At 50.3% G+C, this 12,284-nt stretch overlaps 2 protein-coding genes across 4 annotated transcripts in view; both read left to right on the plus strand.

The window, feature by feature from the left end:
• The window catches only part of LOC143823215 (uncharacterized), a 575,613-nt gene that overhangs the window by 259,446 nt on the left and 303,883 nt on the right, over window positions 1-12,284 (plus strand). The window lies entirely within an intron of this gene.
• TMEM132C (transmembrane protein 132C) overlaps window positions 1-12,284 on the plus strand; it is a 156,367-nt gene that overhangs the window by 134,643 nt on the left and 9,440 nt on the right. For all 3 annotated transcript variants that reach the window (XM_077307995.1, XM_077307993.1, XM_077307994.1), the window contains exons 6-7: window positions 10,592-10,797; window positions 11,025-11,298. In XM_077307995.1, coding sequence (XP_077164110.1) covers window positions 10,592-10,797; window positions 11,025-11,298 — 480 coding nt within the window. The remainder of the gene's footprint in view (window positions 1-10,591; window positions 10,798-11,024; window positions 11,299-12,284) is intronic.

A 12,284-nucleotide genomic window follows, 5' to 3' on the forward strand; every position in this document is an offset into this window, starting at 1 on the left:
CTGCAGTGTCCAGTTAAATGTTAGTGATCTACAGTTGGCAGCTGGAATGTAAAATTTTATGCCTTTTACGTAAAGTTTTGTGTCCTAAATCAAGCCCTCCCCACCCCTGTAGTTTACAGCGTTCCCTCCTTCCTTCCGTCAGGATTCTCAGAAATCTGTTCCTTTTCGGCCACTCACTGGTTTTTATCGTTCTCCCATAGCTGGCTGTAAAAAAACCTAATGGGCAGTTTTAAATCCTCTCCCACAGTCGGCCTTAAAGGACTTTTGCTCAGGGACTGGAGAATGGGGAGAGCATGAAAAGGGACCCAGTGTTGACAGAAAAGGCAGCAGACTTCTTCCAGGGTGCACCTCTTTCAGATGCAGCATTGCAGTGGGAACAAAGATGGGGGGCCGAGGGGGAGAGGCGGCCCATCTAGAGAAGGTCCCGTCATGGCTAGTCAGTGTAACTCTGCATGCAAGAGGACCTGGGTGGGAAAGGGTTAACAGAATTCTCTACTAAATATACAGAGTCCATCAATGGCTATGAGCCACAGGGTATAGAGGGAACATTCTTTCTAGGGCAGTGAGGTTGTGTATTCTTGGTGCTTGGAGGACCACAGTAGGAGGGCTTCTGGAGCTTTGGCTCCACTGGTGAACTTCCTGATGGCACCAGAGTTTGGGACACGGTGTGACACAGAGTGTTGGACTGGATTAGCCATTGGCTGACTCAACATGGCTTCTCTCCTGTTCTTTTGTCTGGGGCAGGGATGCTCTCTCTTCTTGGTATATGGGGGGAGTCAACATTAGGAGAGCTTCTGGGGTTCTAGCTGTCTCAGTGGACCTCCTGATGGTACCTGGGTTTTGACTGCTGTGTGACACAGAGTGTTGGATTGGATGGGGCATTCGCCTGATCCAATATGGCTTCTCTTATGGTCAGGCTGGACAAAGCCGTCTGACAGTCTCGGGCAGTGAAGCTCTGTCTTCTTGGCACTTGGGGAGACCTATTCCCTGGTCCTTTTTCACTGGAGATGCTGGGGGTTGAACTGGGACCTTCTGGATGCCAAGCAAATCCTTTTCCACTGAGCCAAAGCCCATCTCCATGGCTCTCTAGGGACTCATGCTGAGGTCTTTCACATCAATTATTCCCTGGTGGTTCACTGGAGATGCCATGTATTGAACCTGGGATCTTCTGCAGGTCAATCAGAGGCTCTCCTTCTGAACCACAGCCCCTCTCCCTGTCTCTCCAGAAACTCAGCCTGAGGTCTTTCACACCACCTATTCCCTGGTCCTTTTTCACTGGAGATGCCAGGGGTTGAACCTGGGACCTTCTGCAGGTCAAGCAGAGGCTCTCCTTCTGAACCACAGCCCCTCTCCCTGTCTCTCCAGAAACTCAGCCTGAGGTCTTTCACACCACCTATTCCCTGGTCCTTTTTCACTGGAGATGCTGGGGATCGAACCTGGGACCTTCAGCATGCCCAGCAGATGCTTTGCCGCTGAGCCACAGTGCCTCTCTCAGCACAGCCTTTGTGGGAGAAGTGTGGTCTGTCATCCACCTCCCCAAAGGTCCCTGAAAACTACCAGTGGTCCCACTCCCTTGGCGGTCCAGGTTGAGCCGTTTCCCCTGCAGTTCGTGCCCGTCCCTTCGATGCAGCACAATTTATCACCGGACAAAGCCGTCTGACAGTGCCTCCGAGGAGCCTTTCTTTGGAGAGGCAAGGAAACAAAAGAACCCCGAAAGCATCTCTGGAGTTTTTGCTTAGAGCCGTGCTTTTTCCTCCCCCCTTTCTCTTTCCCCGCCAACTCCTGCCAGTCTCCTATAAAAGTGAGAAGAAGTAATGGGGCAAAGTCACCACGACGCAACTTTAATCACCGGCGATTGTGCTGAGGAAGCATCGAGGCGAGCGTGCCTAAAATGCCAGCGCGGCGTGCCCCGTTCGTTCTGGGGGACGCAGCGGGGAATTTGCATAAAGACAATTGCGGAGCGGGACTGGCCTGATTCTCTTACGGCTGGAGCCGGTTGGGAGGAAATCCGAAAGTCCCTCTCCGTTCGCCATCTAATTTTTTAAAAAAGGAGATAAAGAAGGCAACACTTCATGGGCTTTCCTACGGGCTTGGTATGCCATATGTTGCTTCCAAGTCACTTAGCCTGTGGTCTACAGCAGGGGTAGTCAACCTGTGGTCCTCCAGATGTTCATGGACTACAATTCCCACGAGCCCCTGCCAGCATTCGCTGGCAGGGGCTCGTGGGAATTGTAGTCCATGAACATCTGGAGGACCACAGGTTGACTACCCATGGTCTACAGGCAGGAAAGCCCAGAGGAAAAGGACAGGGGAGGGGAGTCCTCTATTGGCTTCAATCATGCACCAACATATAGGTGAGTTCACTTATAGCTTAGGCCTTTTTGAGCCTTGCTCACTGCACCAGAGAGTAGCCCTGGAACCTGAGAAGAGTTGTGGCAAAAAAAGGGAAACCAGTTGGGAATGGCTGGCCTAGATGTAGGCTTCACTCCTTGGCACCTTTGTTTACACCCTCCCTTTCCTTCCAGCAGAGACCCTGATCTGGTTGCATTGTTCTCCTGCCCCCCACGCCGTTGGCACAACAACCCTGTGAGGCAGGTTAGGATGAGAACATCTTTCTGCCCCAGGATCACCCAGGGAGGTTCCTTGGAAGAGCTGGGGTTCAAACCTGGGTCTCCCGGATCCTATTTGGACGCTGCCACCACTGCAACATGCTGGCTGTATTATTCAGGACAAAGAGCTTTTGGAAATCTTGAGGGCGTGGGAGGGTTTTTTAAATGCCACAGGTGACTTTTACCATTTGGGACTCCAATACTGAATGGGGCACTAAGAGCCTGGCCATAATTGGTCACCGGGTTCTGTTTAGGGTTACGCAGATTCCATTTGACGTTTGGGCTTTCATTTGAGAGCCAATGTGGTGAAGAGCGGCAGACTCTAATCTGGAGAGCCGGGTGTGATTCCCCGCTTCTCCTCCGCATGCAGCCAGTTGGGTGACCTTGGGCCAGTCACAGTTCTCTTCAGTTTGTTCTCATAGAGCAGTTCTCTCAGAGCTCTCTCAGCCCCACCTACTTCACAGGGTGTCTGTTGTGGGGAGAGGAAGGGAAAGGTGTTTGCAAGCCACTTTGAGACTCCTTCCGGTAGTGAAAAGTGGGGTATGAAAAACCCAGCTCTTCTTCAGTAGAGCAACAACATTGGAGGCTTCAAGAGCTCTCCAAGGTCCCGAAGCCCCCTAGCCTAAGGGCTAGATTGTACCTCCCAGAACTGGAGGCCATGTCAAATTCAAATAGCTTGGTGTACTGGTTAGGAGTGTGGACTTCTAATCTGGCGAGTCGGGTTTGATTCCTCACTCCCCCACATGTAGCCACCTAGGTGACCTTGGGCTTACCACAGCACTGATAAAGCTGTTCTGAACGAGCAGTAAAAGCTGCTTGGAGACTCCATTGGGTAGAGAAAAGTGGCATATAAGAACCAACTCTTCTCCTTCTCATCCTCCTCCTCCTCCTCCTCTTCTTCTTCTCTTCATAACCCTTGTGATTATAGGCATGGAACCACTGTAAAGCTGTCTATCTGCTTCCCAGTACAATCCCACCTAGCCACAGGCTGAATTCCTGTAATGTCGTCTGGTCTTCTCCATTGCTGTGTGTCAGCTACAGCATACTGCTGATCAGTGCAGCTTCTGGTCTGGAAGTGAAAGGTCAGGAGGGGGGAAATCGCACCAGATCTGAGGTCAGGCAGGGGGGATGAGATAGAAAGGCTCGAAGGGCATTCTCAGCAGTGTGTGGGAAGGCCCTGCCCCTACAATCTCCCGAGTAAGTTGCCAAAGCTGTCTCGTCGAGCGGCACGGAATTTGATAAGCAATAACCTAGGCCTGTCGTTTAATGTCATCCACAAAAGCCATTTGTCTGAGAGATGCTGAACTCTTCTGCTTCGGAACGGCCGGCGACACCCTTGCGAGGGAAACCGGAGGTTGGACGTCAGCCCAGAAACATTTACGGATTGCAGCGGAGCGGCCGATCCCCAACCTTCCACCCCCTCAGCCAAGACGTTTGTACTCTCTGTGACACGGCGTTTGGCTCCAGATAATACATCATACATCTGGGCCCATTACAGCTGGGTCAAGCTGAAGGTGAACGTTTTTATCGCAAGTGCTTGTCTCTGCAAAGCCAGGAATTATAGAACCATAGATTTGGAAGAGACCGCCGGGGCCATCTAGTCCAACCCCCAGCACAAGGCAGGAAATTCACAACTCTCTGCCCACCGACAGTGACCCCAGCTTCATGCCCAAGTTCTCCCCCCCCCCATTAAAAATCTCCAGAATCCACCCTGGAGGGAATTCATCTCCCATTTCACAGTGGCGATCAGAAATTCCTTGGGTATGCAAGGAAGGGCCACACCCTTCCTGCCCACCCACTCACAATCTGCCTAACTTCATAAAATCAGCATTTCTGTGAGGTGGCTACCGAGTCTCTGCTTAAAAACTTCCAAAGGAGGAGAACCCACCACCTCCGGAGGAAGCCTGTTCCACTGAGGAACCGCTCTAACTGTCAGGAAGTTCTTCCGGATGTTTAGCCAAAAATTAATTCCAACCCATTGGTTCTGATCCAACCCTCTGGGGCAGCAGGAAACAACTCTGCTCCATCTTCTGTATGACAGCCTTTCAAGTATTTGAAGATGGTCATCATATTATGGAGAAAGAGGCCATGTGTGAGAGAGGAGATAGAAGTAAGGAGGAGGGAATTCCCTGAGAGCATCAACCCACAAAACGAAGGGGCAGCAATAAAGTAGAGAGAGGAAGAATAATCTGTGTCCTGGCCTGTCTTTCTCACTCACTGAGAGCCCCCTCCAGAGCATGAGTCTAAGAGGCATTGTCCTTCTCTCCTAACACAAACACCTTCTGGATAAGGGAGAGGGCATAACACAGAACCTAAAGGGGACCGACTGGGAAGCTGCCTGTAGGAATCTTCTCTCAGCCTGCGGGTCACTTTCAGCCTCTGCTGGTTTAATCGTGCTGCCCTTCCTTACCAGGTTCCCAATGGTAATTGATGTGCTATGCTTTAAATGCTTGGTGCTCCATAAATGCAAAGGACTTATGTATTAGGGGACGGAAGAGATGTAGCAGCATTGAGACGTGATTTGACATGGGCCATGGACCGTCCTCAGAAGATGTGCCAGGACACAGGCTATGCACTGTCCCAGATTCCTCATGGATCAGAGGGGTGGTCGTGGGACGGAAATGAAATGTCCAATTGCTCTGGGTCGCTCAGCAGTGGTGAGCTTGAACTGACCATGGGAAAGCAAGGACGTACGCCCAATTAGCAAAGGTAGATTAGTTCGATCTGTCATATTTCCAGTAGCCACTTATGGCTGTGAAAGTTGGAGAATGAAGAAATCGGGCAGGAGATACTCTGGTTTAGATCACATGCATCTTTTGCTTCTTACTAAAGAAATCGGACAGGAGAAGAATTGACCCATTTGAACTCCGGTGCTGGAGAAGACTTCTGCGGATTCCGTGGACAGGACAAGTCACAAGCTGGAAGGCAAAACCACAAGGAGCATGGGGCATACTTTTCCTTGGGATGGACAATGGGAATTGTAGTCCATGGACATCTGGAGGACTACAGGTTGACTACCCCTGCGCTAAGGAGCACCAGGGGTCAGGATGCAGGGGCAGGCAATGGTAAACCACCTCTGAATGTCTCCTGCCTGGCTGCCAGACAATCGTCGCGTTTCCTGGCTACATCATACACATCTCATACGTTAACTAAATAAATAATAGAAATGCCCCCCCATGGAATGCCTTTATAACCCCTTCCAACTTGCCTGTTTCAAGGAAAGCCGGGTTCCTCAGACGACCAATTCCACGATGCATCTGTGGAACATCTAATGCCCACCCCCACCCCCGTTTATAAATTATCATTCAGGCAGGCTGTTGGGTTGCTAATGGTCCTCATTAATGCAGATGAAATCATTTTTAGAGCGAGCGGGATACTGATGTCAGACGCACAGGAAACTCACAACAAAACTTATTCAAAAGAAAATAGTTTTATTGATTAGCACTATACGCATTGGACTGAAAGTCAAATCTGACTCGAAGCCAGATTTGCCTCAGCTTATCAATACATTTCTCCCGCCCAAAACTTGGCAGTTCCCAAGGAGGGGGGTTAGTGAGAAAAGACATATGTGAAACAACAACAGGATTCCACACTCCCATCCTTGAGAGAATTGACAACAACCCTGTGTGCCCATAACAAGATAAGGTTAGAATAACATCACTATTCTATTTTATTGCTACAAACTACAAGGCCGGGGCTAGCAGGCGCCAGGTTCAATTAAGCAGTATAACTGACATGGAGGAACTCAGGCTAATTTATGACAGAGATTCTACAATCCTGACATCCCTCCGCATTAAAACTAACTTCACTCCTCCATCTAGCCGGCATCTACCGGGCGAGGACAATCCGGGAATGCTCGATGGAAAGCCCGGAGGAGGCGGGGTGCCTTCACATTCCTTGCCTCCACCCACTCTTTGTCCCCCGAGGGGAAATCTTTCCAATCGACCAGATATTGAAGGCGACCCTTGTGCAAACGAGAGTCTAAAATTTGGTTGACTTCATAGTGGGTGTCTTTATCGATGAAAATTGGCACAGGCTGGTCTGGAGGAGGGTGCCACTCGTCAGGGACCGGAGCTCTCCGCAGCAGGCTGGAATGAAAAACCGGATGCACATTCCTATAAGTCTTTGGTAAAGCTAGCTCAACAGTCACAGTATTAATCAGTTTTATCACTTTAAATGGCCCCACGTATTTAGGGCCAAGTTTCTTTGACTTCTGTTGGCACCTCAGGTTCTTAGTAGACAAATAGGCCAGGTCTCCTACTTTCCAGTCAGGTGCAGGTACTCTTTTCTTATCCGCTTGAGCTTTATAGGCTTGTTTTGCCTCCTTGAGGCTAGCTACAATTTCTGGCCAACCTGTACTGATGGTGGCTGCCCATTTATTTATGTCAGGAGCCTCAGTGGAGTGGAGCTCCCAGGTGGGGGCTGTTGCTAAATCAGTCCCATACACTACTTTGAAAGGTGATACCCCAGTTGAGGCGTGAACCCCATTGTTGTAGGCAAATTCAGCCATCGGTAGTAAAGAGACCCAATTGTCCTGCTGGTGATTGATGAAACAACGTAAGTACTGTTCCAGGATTTGGTTTACTCTTTCGGTCTGGCCATTTGATTCAGGGTGATAGCCTGAAGTGAGGGCTTGCTCCACCCCCAAAAGTCTCAGGAGTTCCCTCCAAAACTTAGAAACGAACTGGGGGCCCCGATCCGTCAGGACACGTGTCGGGATCCCGTGCAGACGTACCACGTGTTCAATGAAAAGAGAAGCCAATTTTGGTGCTGAAGGCACCCCCGTGCAGGGAATGAAGTGAGCCTGTTTGGAAAAAGCATCCACTACCACCCATATAACGGTGTTCCCATGGCTGGGAGGGAGGTCCGTAATAAAGTCCATAGTGACATCTGTCCATGGACGAGAGGGGGTGGGCTGTGGTTGCAATAGCCCCTTTTTCTTGCCTCCAACCGGTTTTGAGGCAATACAAATAGGGCATCCCTGCACATATTTCTCCACATCTTTGCGCAGGGACGGCCACCAATATTGTCTCCTGACTAGGTGCAGAGTTTTTACAAAACCAAAGTGTCCAGCAGTTTTTGCGTCGTGGCAAAGTTTCAAAACTTTTCCCCTGGCCGCAACAGGAACAAAGAGTCTCTCACCCTTAAAAAAGAGCCCCCCCTTCTCAGTCAGATCAGGGCGGAGGGAGCAAAACTCCGGATCTTGTGACATCTCCTTCTGGACCCAGCCCCCTGGGATGGGCGTATCAGTCTTTACGTGGCTGCGCGTCACGGCGGCCATCCCTATTTGGGCGGGGGTGAAAACGGTGTCCACCAATGGGTCTCGTTTGCTGTTGTACTGGGGCAGGCGTGATAATGCATCTGCCAAAAAGTTCATTTTACCCGGCAGATGCTTTAGGGAGAAGTTGAAACGGGCGAAAAACTCTGCCCATCTCATTTGCTTGGCGGAAAGCGATCGGGGCTGCTTAAGTGCCTGAAGGTTTTTATGATCCGTCCAGACTACAAATGGGATCGCGGATCCTCCTAGCCAATGCCTCCAGGTGGAAAGGGCCAATATTACTGCAGCCGCCTCTTTTTCCCAAATTGCCCAATTTCGCTCTGCCCCCGAGAATTTCTTTGACAGATAGGCCAGCGGGTGTAACTTTCCGTCCTCCCCCTCTTGGAGGATCACGGCCCCCATTGCTACGTCCGAGGAGTCTACTTGTACAGTAAATTGCTTAAAAGGGTCAGCATGGGCCAGTACGGGTTCGGACGTAAACAATAACTTTAGTTTGTCGAATGCGTTTTGACAGGGGGGAGTCCACAGAAGGGGCGTCCCCGGGCGGCTCGCCGTTTTTCCCCCTTGTTTGGTTTTCAACAAGTCAGTGAGGGGCAGCGCCACTTTGGCAAAATTGGGGATGAAAGTCCTGTAAAAATTAGCGAACCCTAGGAAACTTTGCAGTTGCCTCCTGGTGCGGGGAGGTTCCCAAGCCCGAGCTGTGCGGGCCGGCACTCGCGCCGTCGCCCTGGGAGAGGTCCCAATCCAGGCCCTCTCCCTGCTCGGAAAAAGTATGTCCCTCGCCCTGCATTTTGCAGGTGAAAGGAGTTGTGAGATTTGACTTGATGTCAGACGCACAGGAAACTCACAACAAAACTTATTCAAAAGAAAATAGTTTTATTGATTAGCACTATACGCATTGGACTGAAAGTCAAATCTGACTCGAAGCCAGATTTGCCTCAGCTTATCAATACATTTCTCCCGCCCAAAACTTGACAGTTCCCAAGGAGGGGGGTTAGTGAGAAAAGACATATGTGAAACAACAACAGGATTCCACACTCCCATCCTTGAGAGAATTGACAACAACCCTGTGTGCCCATAACAAGATAAGGTTAGAATAACATCACTATTCTATTTTATTGCTACAAACTACAAGGCCGGGGCTAGCAGGCGCCAGGTTCAATTAAGCAGTATAACTGACATGGAGGAACTCAGGCTAATTTATGACAGAGATTCTACAATCCTGACATCTGGGGAGGGGGGACGTAGTGGGAATTGAAGCTGCCCGTTGGTCTCGCTGTCAATTTCGGCAGTTCTGGCGTGGGTCTTGAGAAATGCGGATGCTCCCTCCCTCCCACCCCCCAACCCCATGGGCGGCCACTTTGGCATGATGAACAGGTTGCGAGATCTCCCCTGGCGTTTACGACACTTTTCGGGATCGCTATGACAACGACTTCATCACAGGCGGCCCACTTCATCCTATCTGCATCTTTCTTAATGATTTATATCTTCTGGAGGGTCCCCCCCCCATTAAAAAACAACAAACCTCATTCCATCCCACTCATACTTGGCTAGGTAATAAATGAGGAAACTCAATGGTCTGTAAATTACAACTTTGATTAGTGATTACCGATATAACTCTTAAATTGACTATGCTAATGCCGCGCTTGTATTTCCGGGGCTGTATTTACATGCTGATGATAAATCCACTGCGGTGCCCAGGAGGGCGGAAAAGGGATTTGAGAAAAATAGCTGGACGGCTTTAAACAAAATGTAAATCCTTATAAATAGATAATGGGCTATTAGGGAAGGCATTCTTTTGACTCGGTTTCCCGCTGTCCCCACCAAACTGTCCCGAGGATTTATCGTCTATGAGCACTAATGAAGAATGTGGAAGCAAGAACCAGTTCACTCCACACGTGGTGAGAAGTGATGAAAACTCAGCTGCTCTTTACATCTCCGTAACAATTCAGTGGGCAGTGCTCACGAGTGCTTGGAAGAATGCATTGGTTAAATTTAACTTACAGGAGGTGGAGAGGAGCAGATCTCAGAATCCTTCGCAGGATGAGGAAGGAGCAAATTCTCTAGGAATCTGGGGGCAGCATAGAGTATGCAGACCAGATAGCACAAGCCCTGACGGGCTAGCGTCTGTGCTGTCAGCCAACTGAAATTGACTTCTGAAGAAACGCTAAAGTAGCTAGAAAGCGTCTATTAAATTAGTGTTAATGGTCAAAAGCAGGATTGTTTTGAACGCCCACCGGCTCATTCGCGGAACTGTTTGGATGCCTCAAAATGAATTTGTTTGCCGTCTTTTGTCTGAGTCGATGGATTTCTCACAGGATTTGATGTACCTGTGTCTCCCCTCCCCCTTTCCCTTGTGCCATCAACTCCACATGCCAGTAGGCACATAGTAAAAACAAAAATTTTGAGTTGAGACTTACTCTTTCAATGTTTCTATGTGCCTCTGGTGTCTACCATGAACCCACAAGGAGAGCCACATTTTGGTCACCCCTGCTTTATAGAGCAGACTCAAAGGCATCATGGCCCACTCAGGTCCTCCCTGCCCCAAATTCCTCCCTACTTGGCCACCTCCCTGCAAACTCCAATCATTTCCCTACCCACAGCTCCTTGAAAGCCAGGGGATGTTGTGGGGAAATATGCCAACAACCCATTTAAGTGCCAGCATGCTCTCTGCTGTGACGGCCTCTCCCTCCCCCTCCTCCAGGTTTCCGACCGGTGCGACTATGTTTTCGTCAACGGCAAGGAAGTCAAAGGCAAGGTGAACGCCATGGTGAACTTCACGTACCAGTACCTGAGCGCCCCCCTGCTGGTCACGGTGTGGGTGCCTCGCCTCCCTCTTCAAATCGAGGTCTCCGACACCGAGCTGAGCCAGATCAAGGGCTGGAGGGTCCCCATCGTTTCCAACAAGAGGTGAGTCGGGGGCGTTGGATGGGCAGCCTAACTCCCTCGCGGGTCTGTGGAGATCTACCTCCCCGTCTATGAAACCTCTCCTTTCTAAAAGGACACAGCGGCCAGCAAGACAGGCGGGGGGTTCCGTGGTGCCCCCGGGCACCCTGTTGGGGACCCCCCCTCTAGAGTGTGCCTACCGGATGCCTGCGCGGTTGGGAATAGCTATAATTGTCCCTCTCGCTTCGCAGGCAAACCCGGGACAGCGACGACGAGGACGAGGACGAGCGGAAGGGGCGGGGCTGTGCTCTCCAGTACCAGCACGCCATGGTGCGAGTTTTCACCCAGTTTGTCGCCGAAGACGCCAGTCCGTGGGGCCAGCTGAGCTACCTGCTGGGCTCCGACTGGCAGTTCGACATCACCGATTTGGTGGCCGACTTTATGAAGCTGGAGGAGCCTCACGTGGCCGAGCTGCAGGGAGGCAAGGTTCTGATTGGGCAGGAGGTCGGCATGACGATGGTCCAGGTCAGTCCAGAAGTCACCAGTCGCCGGAGTCTGCATCCGATGGATAGGATCGCTCCCCCTTAGCAGACTCATACCCTTTAGAGCAGGGATTCCCAACCGGGATTTGTGGAGCCCCTGATGTGGCATGAGGTCACTGGGTCAGCACGTACCATAGAATCATAGAGCTGGATGGGACCTCCAGGGTCATCTAGTCCAACCCCCTGCACAGTGCAGGAACTCACCACTACCTGCCCACCCACAGTGACCCCAATTCCATGCCCAAGTGATCCCCCCACCAGAAATCACTTCAAACTTAGAATAAACAAAGCATATTCCCTGAACCTGCCCCCCTCCCACGCCTGCTTGTATCAAAAACATTAAAATGAGAATAGAAAAATTTATTATGCCGTGCACGTTAAGGAGATTAAAAGCAGCTTTAAAATATAAAAATCAGAATCTGACTTTTATATTTTAAAGCTGTTTTTAATCTCCTTAACGCACGCTAAATAATATTTGCATCCTCATCTCCATTTTTTTTTGCTTTGTTTTGTTCCCCCTTTGGGTTCCTGACTGTTTATTTTCAAGTCGGGTTTTTGTTCCCTTTTTGTTCTTGTCACGCCTTGAAGTCGCAGCAGCCTAGAATCTTAGCCCAAAGGTAATTTCTGAGCATATCTATGAGCCATTTCCCCTGTGCTCCATCGTAGGTGGAAAGTTATAGACAAGCAAACAGCATTTCTTAATACAGGAAGTGAGAGCAGACCCAAGCCGAATTCCCAACAACTGCACGAGGTTGCAACCATGTCCCTAAGCCTGCTCCATCGTGCAGAGGCAGTCAACCTTGGAAGCCCAGCTCCAGGAAGCAACATCAAAGGGAGGCCTTAAGTCCTCCCCCCAAATCACCCATTTCCTCGAGGGGAACTGCTGTCCGTAGTCTGGAAATGACCTGTAATTCCAGGGGATCCCCAAGTTCCACTGGCTGCCAGCACAGGAAGGAGAATAGAGTCACC

This window comes from Paroedura picta, chromosome 13 (assembly GCF_049243985.1).
Source record: "Paroedura picta isolate Pp20150507F chromosome 13, Ppicta_v3.0, whole genome shotgun sequence".
Lineage (NCBI taxonomy): Eukaryota > Metazoa > Chordata > Lepidosauria > Squamata > Gekkonidae > Paroedura > Paroedura picta.